Source organism: Phalangium opilio, unplaced genomic scaffold (assembly GCF_054372755.1).
Source record: "Phalangium opilio isolate 3A_F unplaced genomic scaffold, DU_Popi_V2 ptg000090l_1, whole genome shotgun sequence".
NCBI lineage: Eukaryota > Metazoa > Arthropoda > Arachnida > Opiliones > Phalangiidae > Phalangium > Phalangium opilio.
Window position 1 is genome coordinate 2456282 of NW_028324195.1, and position 20548 is coordinate 2476829.

The 20548-nt window shown below is 39.1% G+C and overlaps 2 protein-coding genes across 2 annotated transcripts; both read left to right on the plus strand.

The window, feature by feature from the left end:
* The first annotated feature begins 5362 nt into the window (after positions 1–5362).
* On the plus strand, positions 5363–9163 carry LOC149644976 (uncharacterized). Its single transcript, XM_089850381.1, has 3 exons — positions 5363–5945; positions 7590–8799; positions 9023–9163. The coding sequence occupies exons 1-2, from the start codon at positions 5363–5365 to the stop codon at positions 8684–8686; spliced, it is 1680 nt and encodes a 559-aa protein (XP_089706507.1). The 3' UTR covers positions 8687–8799; positions 9023–9163.
* Positions 9164–10048: 885 nt separating this feature from the next.
* LOC149644977 (uncharacterized) lies at positions 10049–11274 on the plus strand. Its single transcript, XM_089850382.1, has 2 exons — positions 10049–10234; positions 10732–11274. Exons 1-2 carry the CDS (start codon positions 10049–10051, stop codon positions 11272–11274), a joined length of 729 nt encoding a protein of 242 aa, XP_089706508.1.
* Positions 11275–20548: the final 9274 nt, after the last annotated feature.

The window sequence follows — 20548 nt, forward strand, 5'->3', positions numbered from 1 at the left end:
ACAGCCCCCACAGCCTCTCTGGAAATCCTTCTCAATATGCTTCCCCTTCACCTCTTTATTGAGGAAGAAGCTATTATGGGAGCCTGTAGGCTCAACAACCTCGGCTGGTGGAAGCCCAAGCACTGGGACTTCAGTCACACCAAGCTTTTCAGTGAGTACAGCAGTACTGAGCCATCACTTGTGATGGTCTCAGATAAGTCTGTTATATCACACCACTTCGACAAGCCCTTCAGCGTGCACTTTCCCAGTCGCGCTTTTTGGGAGACCACCCCAGTCCTTGGAACTGGGGGGGAGTCCGTCTGGTTCACGGACGGCTCTAAAACGGACTCTGGAGTTGGTGCCGGGGTCTACTGCTTGACCAAGAAGTTTGGTTTTTACGAGAGCCTTGGCAACTTTGCCAGCGTTTTTCAGGCGGAAATCATGGCCATTTGTTTATGTGCGGATTTCTGCAACAAGAAAAACTACCGCGGACGGACGATTCAGATTTATTCGGATAGTCAGGTCGCCCTCAAGGCGCTAAATCAGTGCCTTGTCGATTCTAGACTGGTGCTCAGCTGCCTGGATCTGCTGAGTTCTTTGGCTGCCCGCAACAAGGTTCAATTGCTGTGGGTGCCAGGGCACTGCGGATACCTGGGCAATGAGAGGGCTGATATGTATGCCAAAAGGGGGGCTGAGGCGAAGTTCTTCGGACCTGAGCCTGCGGTTCCCATCCCCCATGGCATCATTCGCCATAGGATTCACTGCCGGATGTCTGCACTTCAACTGCAACTCTGGCTTGACATGGATGGGCAGAGACAAGCCAAGGAGTTTGTCCCGGGTCCCTCTATTACTAGGGCAAAGGAACTGCTTGCCCTTACCAAAAGCAAAATTAGGCTGGTCACCAGTCTCCTCACTGGACACTGCCGGCTGAATAGACACCTGCACCTACTGGGCATCGTTGATGACCCACTCTGTAGGTTCTGCCGGGAGGACCCTTACAAAAATCTTCTTAAGAACTCTTAAGAAAATTCCTTGGGAAATTTCTTTGGAAATCCTTAAGGCGTTCTTTAGGAAATTGGGGAATATTGGCCTCTTTTTCTTTGGAAATTACTTTGGAAATATCTTTGGAATTTTCTTGGGAAATATCTTTGGAATTTTCTTGGGAAATACTTTTGGAATTTTCTTGGGAAATACTTTTGGAATTTTCTTGGGAAATACCTTTGGAATTTTCTTGGGAAATATCTTTGGAATTTTGTTGGGAAATATCATTGGAATTTTCTTGGGAAATGTCTTTGGAATTTTCTTGGGAAATGTCTTTGGAATTTACTTGGGAAATGTCTTTGGAATTTACTTGGGAAATGTCTTTGGAATTTACTTGGCAAATGTCTTTGGAATTCTCTTGGGAAAAACTTTGGAATTTTCTTGGGAAATATAAGGATGATTATGGGGTAAATAAATTTAGCCCTCTAGAAACGAGGATAGTTCTCACATGCAGAACCGAATCCCAATGCAGGGAGTGCAGTTCTTATAGGCTGAACAACACCGCTTATAGCGCTGGTAGTTCTCGCATGCAGTGCGAAACTGCTTATAAAGTCAGACATTTAATCGACTTGAAAACATCCGAAAACGGCAGAAAGTTTTATCCTGCGGGGGTACTAAGTGGGTTTTGGAGGCTTCAATGGCCAAGCAGTAGATACAGATGTTGTTGTTAAGTTTATTAATGTATTTTCATTGAGAGTTTTTTGAGTACCTGAATCGCGTTTAACCTAATTTTATCTACAATATTTTAAAAAAAAATATTTCTTTGGGACTCTAATTAAATAAAATATAGATAAAACATGTCACAAAAGAATTAATTTTAGGTTAGTTTTACTTTTCAAAAGCGAAAGTTTCGACTGCCAGCTTATACTCCCTGTAAATCTAAACATCACGATTTTAATTACATGTATTTTACTTTTAAATTAATTTATCCTTTGCATAAACACCTCACGGATTATTAAAGGCAAAAAAACCAAAATAGGTAAATATGATAAACCATTTCAGCACTTGCTGAGCCTTAGCTAAGGGACAAGCCTTCGTGAAACGTTTTTAATTTTTTAGCCTTCATGGCAATGTCTATGCAGGAAACCTTTAGCAAAACAAATTCCTCTCTAGAATTCTTAACGAATTTCATTGGAAAATAAACCCCAGACCTTCTTTGGAAATTGATCTCAAGAATTCCTGAAGAATTTCGTTGGCAAATATTCCCTAGGTGTTTTTTGGAAATTTATCTCAAGAGTTTCTAAAGATTTGCTATGGAAAACAAACCCTAGGCCTTCTTTGGAAATTAATCTCTAGAATTCCTAAAGAGTTTCTTTGGAAAATAAACCTTATACATTCGTTGGAAATGTACATCTAGAATTCCAAAAGAATTGCTTTGGAAAATATTCGTTAAACCTTCTTTGGAAATTAATCTCTAGAATTCCTAAAGAGTTTCTTTGGAAAATAAACCTTATACATTCTTTGGAAATTTACATCTAGAATTCCTAAAGAGTTTCTTTGGAAAATAAACTCAAGACACATTCTTTGGACATTTGTCTCAAGACTTCTTTAGGAAATTCCAAAGAAAGTCTTTGGGAATTGTTCCTTTAGAAAATGATCCCAAGAGCTCCATGGTTCCAAAGAATGGCCTTTGGAATTCTTAAGAACATTTTTGTAAGGGGAAGAGGAAACCTCCTCCCATATCCTATGTTGCTGCGACTATCTCGCGGCCATGAGGTTTGAGCATTTCGATATGCATACTATGGAACCTCACCAGTTCTCTACTGTCTCGGTCAATCGGATTCTCCGATTCATCGAGGCGACAGGACTCTTCGCAGTCTAACCAGTTCGGGGCGCACAATATACCCTTGGTATCGGTGCTCGACGCGGCGACGCGTCACCCCCTTCAACAATAACAATAACAATGTAACGCATATATCTATGTAACCCTTTGTACAAGATTCGAAGACCATAGTCACCTATAAGGAATGTATAGCACCTCCCTTAGAAGAGACATTCTAAGGCTTCACAAAACATATGACCATATAAGGTAATACGGAGAGTACTGTCTCTCTCTCTTTAACGAAAACGGTAGCGTCCGCTCCTTATATGGAAATGCTCTTTTGGCCTATTGACCAATGATCATTGGTCTTCGAACCCATTTTATTTTTTGAACTTCTCGGGAGAGAATTTTCTAACAAATTCTCATCTCTCTTTTTTTTCACTTGCGCTCCTGCTCTCTGCAGAAAAACACCTCCGTTTTTTTAGCCATGTCGCCATAGTACTAAACCTAACTTTGTAACTCAAAAACCTTTTACTAACTTAAATTTAATCAAGTTTTTTTAATTGTTTAATTTGTTTAATAAATTCGGTTGTATTAATAGAACTCTCGTTTTTTCAAACTTTTACCACTTTCGGACTTTTTCAGTCGGGTTCGAAAGTTACTTTGCTCTCCCTAATTGAGTTTACTAACTTTTCGCGCAACATTTTGGTGCCGAAACCCGGGAGATATACGCCGGTATAACAAATTAAAAGATGCAACTCATCAAGAATCTGAATCTTCAGAACGAGAGCTTGCAAAAGCTATTAGAAAACGTACACCTTTACGAGCCTCAACTACAAAGGCTATAACAGCGCTTAAAAAGGAACTTGATAGTCAACATCCCTGTATTGACTACCTACACAATGGAATTCTTATGCTTAATGATAAGGAGAAAAACTTAAGGAACTTAACGATGCTGTGGAACGTCTTATTGATGACCCTGACGAAGAAGAGAAAGAGTTCGAAACCTGCGTCAACTATAATGACGATATCATCGAAATTCGTGGAGCTGCCCAGCGCCTTATAGATCGCCTCAAAATACTAGGAGCATCTGCTCAAGCTAGGCAAGAGAATCCAGCTGAATCTACATCAACGACGTCAGGAACTACGCTACAAAATCTAGACCTTCCACCTGTGGATAGATTTACGCTTCAACAAACTCTACCAGAAGACAACCGTTCACAAACCGGAAGCACTGCAAATACCCATAACGCGCGAGAACTGTGTGTGAGACTTCCAAAATGGGATATGGTTCGGTTCAATGGTGATTTTGAAAACTGGTTAAACTTTTGGACCCAATTCTGCAACGGAATACACGATCGCAATGATCTCAGGAAGTCAGATAAGTTCAATTACTTAAAATCTTATTTAGAGGGTCCGGCCCTTCTGGCTATTAAGGGGTTAGCTGCGACAGACGCTAATTATGACAACGCTATTGACATTTTAAAAGATAGATTTGGAGATACTGAAGCAATAGCAGATACTAACATGAGTATTCTAACTAATTTAATACCTGTAAGAAAAGCCTGTGATATTGAGTCTTTAAAACAATTATATAGCACTTGCGAGATACAAATTAGAAGTTTACAGTCGTTAGGGGTTGTTTCTGATTCGTATGGAGTACTTTTATGTCATGTATTAACTAAAATGCTACCTGTTGAGTTAACTATTGAATTTAACAGAAGATATGATTCTAAGTCTCGGAAAATTGATGATTTGTTAACTTTTTTAAGGAAAGAAATTGCATGCCGCGAAAGAGCCTATTCTTTTAATCATAATGAACCAGATCGCAAGCCTAACGAAAATAGGTTCCTAAACCATAGCTCATGAAAAAACTATGATGGTAGAAACCATAAGTTCTCAGTACCTACCGCCTCTTCACTGACCATTTCTAATAGTGGTGGCTTTGTTAGAACGTGCTTCTATTGTGAACAACCTTCACATAGAACCTCTGAGTGCACAAATTTATCTCTAGTTGAAAGACAAAACTTAGTAACTTCCAAAAAACGATGTTACATATGCCTTAGAAAACAATTTGCAAAGAACTGTGATTCACAAAACAAAAAATGCAAAAATTGCCAAAAACATCACCATGTAACACTCTGTACTAATTCGGAAGGGGAAAGAGAAACCCTCAAAGATGACTCTGCTCAAAATAACGAGAGGTTGGCCAATTTACACGTGGGAATGAAAGGAAGCAAAGAAAAGAAAACTGTTCTTTTACAAATGGCACAAGCCTTGGTTGTCAATTCTAATAACGGAAGCTCCTCTAAAGTTCGTTGTCTCCTTGATAACGGAAGCCAGGTGACTGTTATAAAAGAAAGCTTATCTAGAAAACGTAACCTTGAAGTGGTTAGAGAAGAAGGCCTAAACATTTTCCCGTTTGAAGGTGAAAAACCCATTTAAACTATCAGAAGAAGAGTTAGACTTGAACTAAGGAACATACTAGATCCCTCTAAGAGCGTTATTATAGAAGCCCTCGAATCCAAAGAGATAAGCGGAGCTATTTTTTCCGTACCTGGTACTGAAGTATTTAATGAGATGAGGTCAAGAGGCCTAATAATTGCTGACATCCCAACTAATAACGGAAGTCAGGACTCGACTATTGACCTACTAATAGGTTCTGACGAATATTGGAGCATCGTTTTTGGTGGTTTCCAAAGACTTGGACCCAAACTAGTCGCTTTGGAAACTATTCTCGGTTGGACTGTACATGGCCCTAGCACCATGACATCTTCGTCAATCGGAATAAACACTGTAGCTATACTAAACGCACCTGTCCTTTTTTCTGAAGAGGACTTAGTTTCTAATCAACTACGCGCCTTCTGGGAGTTAGACTCTATCGGCATTCATGACTCACACTCTACTTCAACCAGTCACAGTGAAGTACTGAAAACCTTTGAAAATTCTCTCTCGTTTGACGAGGGACGTTACGAAACGGCTCTCACCTGGAAACCAAACAAAGAGAGTCTGGTGGACAACCTAGCCACCGCAACCAAAAGAACCCAAAAACTACTTCAAAAACTAAGCGAAGACAACTTTTTATTTAGAAGTTACAATGACGTAATGAAAGAGCAACTAGATTCAGGAATTATAGAAGAAGTTCCAGTGCAAGACATAAAAAGTTGGGAAACCAAAATAAACCTCTCCGAGCCCAGACGAATTTACTTTCCAAACACAGGTCCGCAAGCCAATGAGACAAACCGGAAATACTTAGTTCTAATCGGCGAGATATAGCCATGATCATTTGGTTTAAAGCGTTTAATAATTTCCTGCGTATCCTCATTAATTCTAATGAGGACCTAATATCTATCACTTAAATGTGTATTTAACTTTCGGCTCACTCTGAACCGTTAAGACCTCCCATAAGAGGACATGAAACAATGTCAATTATGGTCAAGATCTAGGTTGTTATCTTATCTCATAGACCCAGTCGTTTCAACACGTATGGAGAGATGAAATATTAACATCCGTAATATTTAATGAAGCTAAAAGTTACGTTTACACTGTATATAAATGTAGTAAAGATGAATTAAAAAGTAAACACCAAATTTTAAATGTTAATATCAAAAGATGTTCTTGGAATATTGAGATGAAACAGAGCTTTATAGCTACACAACTACTAAAAGAATCGTAATGCCGAAAAATATTTAAGTATTTCCATTTAATATTCTGCAAAAAGGAAATGATATCGTTTTGTAAGAGATCTTTTCATCCTACTCGCTTTATATTAACTTTGATATGCGTGTACTGTTTCGATTCAGATGCAATCTTCATTACTCGTTCTATATTAACTCTCACTTGTGTCAGTACATAGAAATAAGTTTATTTTAAATAATTAATTAAATATAAATGATATTAGTTATTTTAATCGCCCGTAAATAACTTTAAAAATAGTTAACTCGTTTAAATTAAAGTTGTTCCTATTATCTTTCGAAACTTTGCTAATATTGACGTTTAAAGTGAAGGGTACCCCTCTTGCCCGCTTTCTTCAAATTTTGGGGTATATATACGATTCGTTCCCATTACAATAATAGATAAAAACGCATTCGCGTGAACCGATGGTGGAAGCCCTGCCATTGGGAGGCTAGACGTTTCTCGTAACCCTAGCCGCTCGCCGCGTACATCTTAAGTCTAACGACGATGATGGAGTAGAAGCCAATGTTACAGATTGGTGTCTATGTGGTATAGACGAAAGACCAGTAGATGGTGGTGTTTGAAGCCAATGTTGCAGATTGGTGTCTATGTGGTATAGACGAAAGTGCAGCAGATGGTGGTGTTAGAAGCCAATGTTGCAGATTGGTGTCTATGTGGTATAGACGAAAGTGCAGCAGATGGTGGTGCTTGGAAGCCAGCAAGTACAAACTAGTGTCCATGTGGAGTGACGAAAACCAAAACTGGTGGTGTAGCCAGCGGAGACAAACCCAATTTCCCAAATTTCCGTGAACTGTCAATGCAGTCCGGATATTGGGAACACGTTTGCTCCGATACGCAAACTGCGAACGCGGTCACGTGGGGTGTGACAGACACACACACAGACAGACAGACTTGTCCAGTGTAATATCTCTCCGTGACGTCATCGTCACTCGGAGAGGTAAAAACTGAAAACACGCTCTACTACTTGCCTCACCGAGGCGTCTACAACGACTCAAGAAAAACTACCAAGCTACGCATAGTTTTTGATGGTTCGTCTCACGTATTGGAAAACCATCACTAAACGACTGCTTGGACCCTGGTCCTAATCTAAATTCAGATATATTTGACATAGCAATTCGTTTCCGAGAAGGAGAAGTAGCCTATACAGGAGATGTACAGAAGGCATTCTTACAAATCTCTATCGCAAAGAATGACCGACATGTTCTAAGGTTTTTATGGACTGACATAAAAAACCCAACTACAATCTCACAAATGAAGGTCTACCGAATCACACGCGTACCTTTCGGAATTACCTGTAGTCCCTTGTTGCTGTCATCAGTAATAAATCACCACTTTGAAAAATACAGAGCTACAGAACCGGAAGTATGCAACGCTATGGACAAGGGACGATACGTGGACGACTTAGTCCATAGTAGCCATGACGTAAAGAAAGCTTTTGAGATCTCAACTAAAGCCGCTAGTATACTACTGGAAGCGGGAATGAAGCTTCACAAGTTTAAAACCAATTCTACTGAACTTCGGAAACTCTGGATTTCGAATAACTTCTCTGAAGAAACCCAAGATGACTCCCCAGAAATCAAGGTCTTAGGGATTCCCTGGAATACAAAGACTGATTGCATATTTTTCCAAGTTGAGAACTTACTGGATTTCATAATAGACCGCCAAAACACAAAAAGATGGGTGCTTAAAGCTATAGCACGCATATATGATCCTCTAGGAATGCTAGCGCCTTTTACCGTTAGAGGAAAATTCCTTTTTCAACTACTGTGGCAGATGGGTCTACCTTGGGATGATAAGTTACCCGAAGACATAACCATTCAGTTCGAAAATTGGTCTTCAGAATTGCAAGAACTTAAAAACATCCTTATACCAAGATATTATTACTTAGAAGCTGGAAAACAAGTCTACGACAACTTCAAAACAAATGAGCTACACGTATTTGTCGATGCAAGTGAAAGGGCTTACGCTACTTGCGCCTATCTTAGATTTGAAACCAAAGATGGAATAATAGGAACCGTACTAGTCGCTGCCAAGACAAGAGTTGCTCCTCTTAAAAAAATTAACATTACCCCGCTTGGAGTTAATGGGAGCAATCTTAGGCGCTCGACTCTCAAAACATCTATTGGATGCGTTCACAATAAAGCCAACTGGAGTAAAAATGTGGACAGACTCAACAATAGTACTACAATGGATAAGAGGATCGGTTGAACAGTGGAGACCTTTCGTATCTAACCGAGTCCGGGAGATACAGACTCTAACTAACCCGGAGGCGTGGAATCATTGTAGATCAAAAGAAAATCCGGCTGACCTACCCACAAGAGGTAGAACCGTTTTTGACCTATCTTCCAACAGTCTATGGTGGAAAGGACCTGCATGGTTAAGCCAACCAAAGGAAATGCACCCTAAGAAAAATCTAAACCTGAAGGGCACTAATTCTAAAGAGCAAACGGAAGAATTAAGATCTGCATTTTTACCTGTAACTCAAGCCATTTGCATAGTCGAACCAGCAACTGAACCACCTTTAAACCTAAAATCTTACAGCAGGTTAAGAAGAGTTTATCGTGTTACGGCCTGGATACTAAGATTTAGAGATAATACAAGGATGAAAAATAAGCTTGACCGAAAACTTGATGAGCTCTCAGTGGATGAAATATCCAGAGCGGAAAAATTTTGGATAAGGCTTGCTCAAATGGAAACAGGGTTGGCACGCTGGTATCCAGTCCGGTTTTATCCACCTGGATTAAACCGGTTTAAACCACGATTAAAAATCCAGTGGTTTTTTCAAAAAATATAATAATAGAGTACAGCGCAGGCACCATAAAGTGAGATGGAAGGAATCGTTTGACCCACAAGTCTTTACCTCTTTATTTCATCGAAATGGTCGATTCCCATACATTGTGGGTTAGATTGACGCGCCCTCCTCCTACTGTCCACCCGAAACTCGTGGGACTGAGTTGAATTTTTCGCAACGCTAAATTGTTGGGTCGGACCGCGCATTTAGAAAAATCTTTATCAGACCCTACCCTAATGAAGATCACAAAAAAGACTACCCGGGCCCGACCCTGCCCTATTGAAGATCAAATAAAAGCCTACCCGGGCCCAACCCTGCAATATTGAAGATAATAAAAATGTCTACCCGTGTAGACGATATGACAACCCTACCCGACCCGACCAGCAAAACATTTTAAGTAATTTTCTTACCCAACCCGATATGGGTCGGGTTGGATAGAAAAATCCTGATTAAATCGGGGGCCCTACTCATCTCTAAGGGAAATGTCTATAGTTTTATCAATTTTTATGTACAATAAAAATGATTCTCAATTAGATGGCCTAGCAGAAGACAACTAGCGCGCTAAATGTAAAAAGAAGTGCTAAAATTAAGCACTAGAGAGTAGTTTAAAAAAAACGCCAGATAAATCCCATAAAATCCGGTTTAAACCAGCAAAAAACCATTCCAGTGGCTTTTTCAAGAAAAATCCGGATTTTTGCCAACCCTGAATGGAAAGCTTTCCAGACGAGATGAAAAACTTGAAAAACAAACAAGCTATATCTAAGGATTCAAAAATCTACATGCTAGAACCTTTCCTTGACGAACACAATCTAATGTGTGTAGGAGGAAGACTAACCTCAAAATCACTCTCGTATCGCGAGCGACACCCCTGGATCTTATCACAAAAGCATGATCTCTCAAATTTAATTGCTAACTACCATCACGAGAGGTTAATGCATAGTGGTGTCAACGATACACTCGTTCAAGTTAGAGAGCAGTTTTGGATACTCAGTGGCAGAAAACTAGTAAGGGAAATGCTAAAACAATTCCAACTCTGCAAACTACTCAGAGCAAAAGCCATTGCCAGACTTTAGAACTTCCGTAAGCCCTCCCTTTGAGAGATGCGGAATTGATTTCGCTGGCCCACTCTACTCTAGAGATGGAAAGAAATGCTACATTGCATTGTTCACTTGCGCAGTCACGCGGGCTGTACACTTAGAATTAGTATCGGATATGACAGCAGACGCGTTTCTTCTCTCCTTTCGTCGATTCATAGCCAGACGAAGGATGGTAAAACAAATACACTCGGACAACGCAAAGACGTTTAAGCGAGCCGATATGGATATCAAAGAGCTATTAAAAAATGTAAATAGCACCGAAGTCAAAAAAATATCTCGGAGAACTAAACATAACGTGGCATTACATCGTCGACAGAGCACCCTGGTGGGGAGGCTATTGGGAACGACTTGTACGATCCGTAAAGGTCTATCTGCGCAAAACACTTGGTCAAGCGCGTCTTAAAGACGAGGAAATCGCCACAACTATGACAGAGGTCGAAGCTTTTATAAATTCTAGACCTTTGACGTTTGTCTACCAAGATCCTGGAGAACCTACTCCCCTCACTCCCGCACACTTCCTAGTGGGTGGAAGATTAACGTCATTACCCTCAAGAACATTTCATAAGAAACCAATCACACCTGCAACACGCCAAGAACTAACAAATCGACTGAAGTATCGTCAAAGGCTAATAGATAACTTTTGGTTCAGATGGAAAAATGACTATTTATTAGAATTACGCTCGGCCCACCATAAATTGAAAAGAGAACCAAGCAAAGAACTTAAAAAAGACGATGTGGTACTAATCTCAGAACCCAAACTTCCGCGCCTATGCTGGATAATGGCAGTCGTTGAAGAGGTATTTCGCGGACGCGATGACAAAATTAGATCGTGTTTACTTAGGCTTGCGAATGGTACAAAACTAAAAAGACCCATCCCTTTAATTTACAATCTCGAAATAAACGAGTAAATATTTGTTCTTAACATTTAACATTAATCTTGAACACTTTGTATTCAAGGGGGGGAACTTATGTTGAATCATAAAATGGGTCCTCGTAAAGTTTAATAATTTGTCTAAAATTATTTATTAAATCTAAAGAAAACTGTTAATCGAAAAAACTAAAAATATTGTCATTATTAAAGAAAAGAAAAAAAACATTAACATTAATGTATCTATGTAACGCATATATCTATGTAACCCTTTGTACAAGATTCGAAGACCATAGTCACCTATAAGGAATGTATAGCACCTCCCTTAGAAGAGACCTTCTAAGGCTTCACAAAATATATGACCATATAAGGTAATACGGAGAGTACTGTCTCTCTCTCTTTAACGAAAACGGTAGCGTACGCTCCTTATATGGAAATGCTCTTTTGGCCTATTGACCAATGATCATTGGTCTTCGAACCCTTTTTATTTTTTGAACTTCTCGGGAGAGAATTTTCTAACAAATTCTCATCTCTCTTTCTTTTCACTTGCGCTCCTGCTCTCTGCAAAAAACAGCTCCGTTTTTTTAGCCATGTCGCCATAGTACAAAACCTAACTTTGTAACTCAAAAACCTTTTAATAACTTAAATTTAATAAAGTTTTTTTTAATTGTTTAATTTGTTTAATAATTTCGGTTGTATTAATAGAACTGTCGTTTTTTCAAACTTTTACCACTTTCGGACTTTTTCAGTCGGGTTCGAAAGTTACTTTGCTCTCCCTAATCGAGTTTACTAACTTTTCGCGCAACATCGTCCCTGTGCTTTTTTGCGTTATTTGGTTAATAACGTCGTCAGACATGAAAAAACGTCGCATATGATAAATGTGGTGTAGATTGTAGAACTTGGATAAGTCATGGATGATCATAGGTCAGTGATAAGTTAGGGATTTTATTATGTTTATGAATCCACGCGTCGAATAATTCAAATTATCGGGAATTGCTGTAATTATAATAAACTAGCTGTTTCCCGCGGCGTCGCTCGCGTGTAATAAGAACTTTCTTCAAAATGATGTAAAGAATGAGTAGATTTTACTGTTGACTAATATTTTTGTAGCACCCTAGGAGCGAAGGCACTCGGCGTTGCCCGTCAGCCCCTAGGGATACATTTTTGTGATTACTTTTCACGCGGACATTATTCCATAAAGTAGGGTTTTTAAGTTTTTGCCCGCCATTTAAAAAGTTGGCAACAAATCGAACCCGAAAGACCATTCAGTCCGTCTTAAGGTTAAATGAAACCAGTGTACTAAATATTTGTGAAATCGGTTGAAACGCGCGGACTTTGTTGCATAGAGAAGATTTTCTTACATTTCTGGGCGCCATTTTTTAAGATGGCGGCGGATTTGGGGGAAATCTTTCTTAGTACGCGCCTACTACTTATGAGTAATGTTCCTGCAAATTTTCGGCCTTCTAGGGAAAGCGGTTTGGGCTGGGCGTTCATTATCAGTCACTCAGTCAGTGAGGACGATTTATTTTGATATAGATTTTTGATGGTAGCTAATTATCTTTTTTCGGAGCTTATCTGGAAAATATTTTGTTTTCTATTCTTACAGACACCTTAGTCTAGCTTTAATTAGCACATAATTTCTTAGTCTAGCGTGGTCTGTTTTGAGAAAAACCAATTATTGCCCTAGTGGTTAGAACTTTATTTTGATGTAATGTTACTTTGGTACACAAACTATCTTTTGATGTGGTTCACTGCACGGTATTTGTCAGCTAATATAAGGAGCTAAAGTAAGGACGTCCTGTGAGCGCCGCTTTTCGTAGCCATTTTAAGCCCAAATGGTTAATCGCACCATCTTTTTGCGACGGCTTGTCTTTTAGTTGAACGTTGTTTGAAACACGGGCATAGTTTGTAACAGATTTCGCATGTCACAACGAGGCATGCCGGCATTTGACTAACGAGGAACATGCTGAACAATAGGCGCGCTTCGCTCTCGTTCTTGGCGTAGTCCATGTCCTGGACGTGGTTCTCCGTCGTGACGCATTTGGTGTTCATCCACGCGTACGCCTTCTTGATTGCTTCGTCACACAAGCACGCTGAAGCGGCGTAACGCAAACTGCAAAAGAAACACTCGGAAGTTATTCAAACAAATATTGGGGCAAGTGTTAGCGCTATTCTTATGGTTTTTATTGAGGAATGATGCCAAGCGACTAATGGTATTTGTGGTATGGGTTAACCACTCTATATGTGTATCTCACTCCAAGGGACGAAATACCTTTTTGTGGCTACACTCCTTACCATTTGACAATCAACTGTGCAAGTCAACTTTAGTTATCTAACACAGGGCGATGCACACTTACATCCTATTTATTCCCCGCATTGTGTCCTTGTCAATGGAGTGGTTTCGAGACAAGAATAATGCAACTGCATCCGTTTTCAAGGGGAAAGGCGATTGGTACAACAAAGGGCCCTCATCTTTCTTTCCATTTAGTTCGTTTTTGCAAAATTCATCGAGGCCAGCCACTTCTTCGTGCCAGTCGATGTAAACCAGTTCGCCTTTCACCACTTTCTTGAATTTGTCGCTATCCACGTGATAAGAAGCTCTTTCTCGAATTTTCTCTCCTTCGATTCCGGGAATTCCCTAATTGAGAACAACGTTCAAAACTCATCGTAATGTTCACTTGCTACGCCATTTAATTACTCCAAAAAAGTCTTCCATGGCGTCCGAGATAATTGTCGTGTACATCAGGTTTTTAACTCTCAGGATATCGCTTAATCGATTCATTATTATTTTTTGTCCCACTAAGACATCGGCAGTAATATAGGCCAACACAAATATGTTCAGGCCAATCAAAGTTGCTTACCAAATGTTCAACAAATGCGCCGAAATGCGGTGGACAATTTTCACGTGAAAACCTAAAATTAAACAACTGACGTAAATAAAATTTCCGTATGAGCTAGGTGCGCTTGCGGGTGTTAGATTTGTATGTGCTTATGCAGTACAGTATTTTCTAACTCGCTAAGGTAATATTCGAGATGGGTCAACGGTTGGGGTACTCTAAGTCCTTTCCACACCGAGCTAGAAAAGGTCTTTTCGCCTATCCAGCCTCCACAGACAATCCACAAACATACACACACAGATCATAATCGTGGAAACCAGTAAATCTTTCCACACTCGTAGTTGAAAACCTATTGCAACTATATATGTATTAAATGGTCAAGAGAAGATTTCAACGACAACTATAATAAGATAATAGCAGCCCAGCCTTTATAAAGTGTGCCATTTCCGCTTGAAAATTAATCTCTCATTCTTCTACCCACTCGCGCCAACCCCAAAAAGCAGAGTTTAGAGAAAATATTTCGATTATAAACCGTTTCAACAAATCGGCTTCGATTGAGGTACACATCAAATTAAACCAAAATTTAACCAGGTGAATTCTCTTTCTCAATACTTTCAAGAAACAAGGATACCGACAAAGTCAGCGTAACTGTTTTCTGAAAGAGTGCTGCAAAATACATCCACATGTAAGATCCAAGTTTGTTTGACTTTTCAAAAGCCTTCGTTAAAGCCGACAGAACCAAAATGGCCAGAAAAATTAACCCAATATACTAGAAATACAAATCTTGATTTAAATGTGAATTTTCAATCCTCGAAACGAAACACGAATCGACTACTCGATAACACGCGAAATATTATCGATTCAACGGTTAAACACAACTTTGTTTTTTGTAAGAATCGATCATCACTGTTCAATATTTTTCCTTAAATCAATAAATTATTTAAATAAATCGCCCATCAAAAACTAAAACTTAATACGTCTCTGTTTATCACGTCGCGTAAATATAACTTTGCCTGGGAAAGAAGAATATTTTTTAAACTATTCTTTGGCACCAGTGACCAACCTAGTGTCGAAAATAATAAACTGGTCCTTGGACTTGTCCTCCTTGGTTTTCTAATAGATTCGTAATTTATAAACTGGTCCTGACCAGTAACCTCCGCTTCTTGAATTTAAAAATCGGTCCAAGCAATTAATGAAGTGGTGTTTTGGAACGGAGGAAGTCGGCTATTTCGCAGACTGCTACTTACCCAAGAAGGTATCGTGAATATGTTCGAGAGAAAACTTCCACGTTGCGTTCGATATAGTCGTGAAAACATGGTGACTTTTGAGTAGTAGATTTCAGTCGTAAATCCATAGTCCTCCAAACGATTGTATGAGAGAACGTGCGGGTAAGCCTTCAAGTATCAAAGGCCATCTTCCTAAAATGTAGCCCAAAAACGTTCGGGTGAGAGAGGTACTCGATCTCTGGTTAGTACGCGACCAAAGGCGTGAAATAGGCTACGAGATTTCGTCTTGTTCACCCTTGAAAAATAACGAAAGAAAAAATAACGAAAGTTGAAACGCAGTAATACCTAAGGTGAAACCTCATAGCGAGCCAAAATAAATGTGTCCGAGACGAGACTATGCCTATCTACCCAATTAACAGGTTTTTCTTGAATAATTAAATAAATATAATTGATATTATTTATTTTAATCGTCAGTAATGTACCCTAATTCTAGTTAAATCGTTTTAAGAAACTTCATTCCTAAAATCATTTGAAACATAGCTATTGTTGACGTTTGAATTCAAGCTTACGCCTCTTTAAATTCTAATGGAAATTTGGGGTGTATAAGACAATTGATTCACAGTAAGTGATAAGAAAACCCGCAATAGCGTGAACCTTTGATGAAATCCCTGCTATTGGGAGGCTTGACGTTTGTCGTAACTCTAACCGACCGACGCGTAAATTTTAAACCTAGCGATCATAATGGAGTAGAAGCTAATATTGCTTTCTGTGAACCGCGAATGCGGACCGGATATTGCGTATACTTTTGCTCTCATTTTCCAACTGCGAACGCGGTAACAGACAGACACGTCCAGTGTAATACCTCTCCGTGACGTCATCGTCACTCGGAGAGGTAAAACGCGGCGTTAATCAAGTGCGCGTGAACGTGAATTGTCGCGTCGTCTGTAAGCTTTAGATGGTTGGTTTCTTTGGAGTTGACGAAAGTAAAGTCTTACTTCGAACACTAGCCGTAACGTCACGCTAAAAATAGAAAGGTTAAGTAATTTTTATTCACATGGGTGTTGGAACTTGTAAATGTATAGGATTACGCATTTTCATTAAAAGGATAGTATACCGCCTTAACAACGCTTCAAAATAAAAATAGCACTACAGGTATAGGAGCTAGTGCCTTTTCTCAAAGATACTAGTAAATTTACTTGTGATATCTCCTTATTGCTTTCACGCTTTCGGCAATCACTCCACTGTAGTCATCAATTTCGAGTTGATCACCCCTGGTTCGATCATTCAGATAATATAAAGGATAAAACTTAAATAAGACAAGTTGGGAAAACCAAAATATTACCTCTCCGAGTCAAGAGGTCTACTACTACAAACTTATTTACCTAGATATGGAATTATTTCTCTTTTTTGAAGTAAAAATTTTCGAAATATTGAAGCAGTATTCCAAGCATAGCGAATAATACAGTAAAGCAGACGACATTTTACATCCAATAAGGATAAATCTTGGACACATGGATATCAGTCAATGGGGAAAAGATCAGGAAATGAAGTCTGCGCTTCAGCTGTTTACCGTATATTCTGATAGCTACATTCACAACTCTGATCCGTTGATGCCTCTTCATTTCAGACACGAAAATCAAAGCCCAAAGTTTACTTCACCTCAGGCCTCAATTATTTACTCTTCGTTTCACTAAGCCTAAAACGGATGATACTTATTTTACCCGCCGGAGTCTAGGTCTTAGTTTTCTTCATGAAATCGCTAAACCAAGGATTATTCTATATACAGATGTAGTATAGCTTAAGTAATATATAAACAGCCATTTCAAATAACAATATTAAAAAAAATCTTTGGAATATCAAAATGAAACAGAGCTTTAAAGCTACAAAAGTACTAAATGCATCATAATTACGAAAAATACTTCCACATATTCACTTTATATTATGGAAAAAGGGAATATTAAGGTTCTGTATGATTTCTTAACACATCAACACAAGGCTAACTGCTAACGCGACGCACTAGTGTAACAATGGACGGACACACACAGACAAAAACATAGACTGCTTTTTAACTCTTTCCGTATTAATTTTGAGTTGAGAAACAAGATTATCTTTAATATTTAAATAAATATAATTATTTTTAATTATTTTAATCTTCAATAATTAACATTAATAATAGTTAAATCGTTTAAAATAAAGTTATACCTATTATCATCTCAAACTTTGCTAATATTGACGTTTAACGTGAAGGTTACCCCTCTTGCCCGCTTTCTTCAAATTTTGGGGTATATATACGATTCGTTTCCATTATAATAGTAAGGAAAAAGCGCAATTGCGAAAACCTTTGGTGGCGATCCCACCTTAGGGAGGCTAGACGTTTCTCGTAACCCTAGCTGATCGCCGCGTATATCCTAAAACCAAACGATGATAATGGAGTAGATGCCAATGAGACAGATTGGTGTCTATGTGGAATAGACGGAAGACCAGTAGATGGTGGTGTTTAGAAGCCAGAATGTACAGACTGGCGTCCAAGTGGAATGGACGAAGACCAGAAGATGGTGGTGATTAGAAGCCAGTATGTACAGACTGGTGTCCATGTGGGATGGACGAAGGTCAAAAGATGGTGGTGATTAGAAGCCAGTAAGTACAGACTGGTGTCCGTGTGGGATGGACAAAGACCAGAATATGGTGGTGTGAGAACTCAAGTAGAGGAGCCATTTCCGTGACTGTGAAAGCAGTTCGGAAATGGCGAACACGTTTGCTCCGATTTGGAAACTGCGAACGCGGTCACGTGGGTGTAACAACAGACAGACAGACACACAGACAGACAGACAGACAGACAGACAGACAGACAGACAGACAGACAGACAGACAGACACGATCGTTACAGAACCTCTCCGTGACATACGTCACTCGGAGAGGTAAAAAGAGAAAGATCGAAATTAAACAACAGGTCGATTTCAGTTGCGACGTAATTCGCCTGATGTTTGATCGTAGCGCGAGTCGGGAATTTAAATCGTATCAGACGCCTGACGATCCGTGAAGCTAACAAAGCTAGTTGATCTGACGCTGCACATACACATCAGGCAAAGTACGCTATCAGATTTTTAAATTCTAATTCACTTCTCTGACTTAATGGTAACTACAGTTTGTATCGGGTAAAATATTAATCGGGGTCGGGGTCAAGGTATCCCCGAAAATAAAACAAATCGTGGTCGCACTCCTCGGGGTGAGACAATGAGAAGTGAAACATTCAGGAAATATCTCCGAATGATTTTAAAATTCAATGGAAAATTTGAAATAAAAACCTCTGACTAATCGCGTAACGCCCTGCCTTCTTGTTCACAAAATTCTCGTGGCACGCTCCGTGGCGAATGAAATTTAGCGCGAGATTTGATAAAATTTGCTCGCGATGTGACAATCGTGGCGCGAGATATAGAGCGTGCAACGGAAATTTTGTCACTTGATTTTCCACTTCACCCTCCCTTTAACTGTTGGTATTTGAGACGAATCAGACGATAGTTTTTGGAACAGGTCAAAAAATAATTATACTAACCCCGAAAGAACATTAGACTTCATTCTACATGTTAGGTACCGGGGTCGTGGCTCCCCGAACGAACACTAATGGTAACCTCTATATATGATGATATAGCCAAGCTAAAGAACGTGATCCAAATTCATGGATTGTGCTTAGTAAAGGATGAGGGGTGCTTAACGTCAGTTGGTAAGATAACGAGGGTAAGGATCAGTCGACGACTATAAATTGTGCCAATTTACTGGAACGTATTTTTCTCTATATCAAAATGTTTATAAGATCTAAATATATCTTACCGCTAATGCTGTTAACAGCCTAACTGTCTTAGGATCAACAGCCATCTTCAAAGATTGTGCTTAATTAGCTCTGGAACGAAAGGAGACCCATTTCTTAGCTGCTCGGCCGCTCATATTGCAGTTTATATCCTTTGTGTCCGCTACTCTAAGCGACGACAAACTCTTTCGGACCAAAATAATAAACAAGAAAAATTACGATTAATGATTAGTATATCTACGTGTGGTCGACTTTTTAATTTCAAGTATACTGAAACAGAGTTCATAGACTAAATTAACGTAATATGGATTCATTGAAAGAAGATTATGCCACAAATCAATAGAAGTCAGTCGAATCGCCTGGTCATCATATTTTCACCAAACATTTAGGTCGTAGAAGAAAAATAAAGAAATTGTTGATAATGAAGTTCTCTGAAATCTAAAAGAAAATTAGTGATTAGAGAAAGTGAGCCAAGAACTAACTAAGCGACACCCGCCACTAAAGCCAGCCAGGACGCTAGCTACATTCTGCCAGGGTTGACACGGAATTTTCAGAACCAAATTCCCTGACTTTTCCAGGTTTTCCCTGACCTTTTTCTGAGATTTTTACCTGACCTTTTTTAGGCCAATAGTGTGAATGTTTGGAGCACGTTTTAAGTTATTATAATTAAATAAACTCGATTCACATTACGTTTTCCAATGTATTTGTTGCACCAAAATCATTAAGAAACATTTTAACTGTAAATAACGGTACAAGAGATTTTTCTAAAGGCATTTACTTTATAAAAACTATTCTAGATAGCATTTTTAAGGATTGCTCTTGAATTTTTTGTGTTAAGAGATTAGGATGAGGAGAAACTTTCATTGCTCTTTCAATAAAGAATTATACCCAGAACATTTACCCACTAAAATCAAATTCCCTGACTTTGCTGAAATTTCAAAATTCCCTGACTTCTCTAGGTTTTCCTGGATTTCCACGTACTGTGGCAACCCTGTCTGTCTTTCCTGACGCGAGGTCGGAATCGTTTCTTGACAGTTCTTCACCAAGCTTGTTTTTCGTGTTCCGCATACACACCACAAAGAGATTCAGAATCTCTTCTCATAACCTACCTTGTATTATGTATTCAGACAGGTAGATAAAAATTTCTTGAATGCATTATTCATATCCAATATTTACGTTGAACTGACTTATAAGCACACTCTCCGCCTTCATGACTTATTGAGAGGTTGTTGTAATTGGATGAACATGTTTTTTTTCGATTAGGGTTAGCGAAAGGTTATACATGTTTACACCAATTGACACGCAATATTCCATCATGAAACGGACGTTTATATCATATTAACGAAATTATTCGTGGTATTGTAATTATAACGGATATCAAGCACAACCAAAGTATACAAAACTTGATAAACATAATCTAGAAGCAATCTACTGTTGATCAAAAGG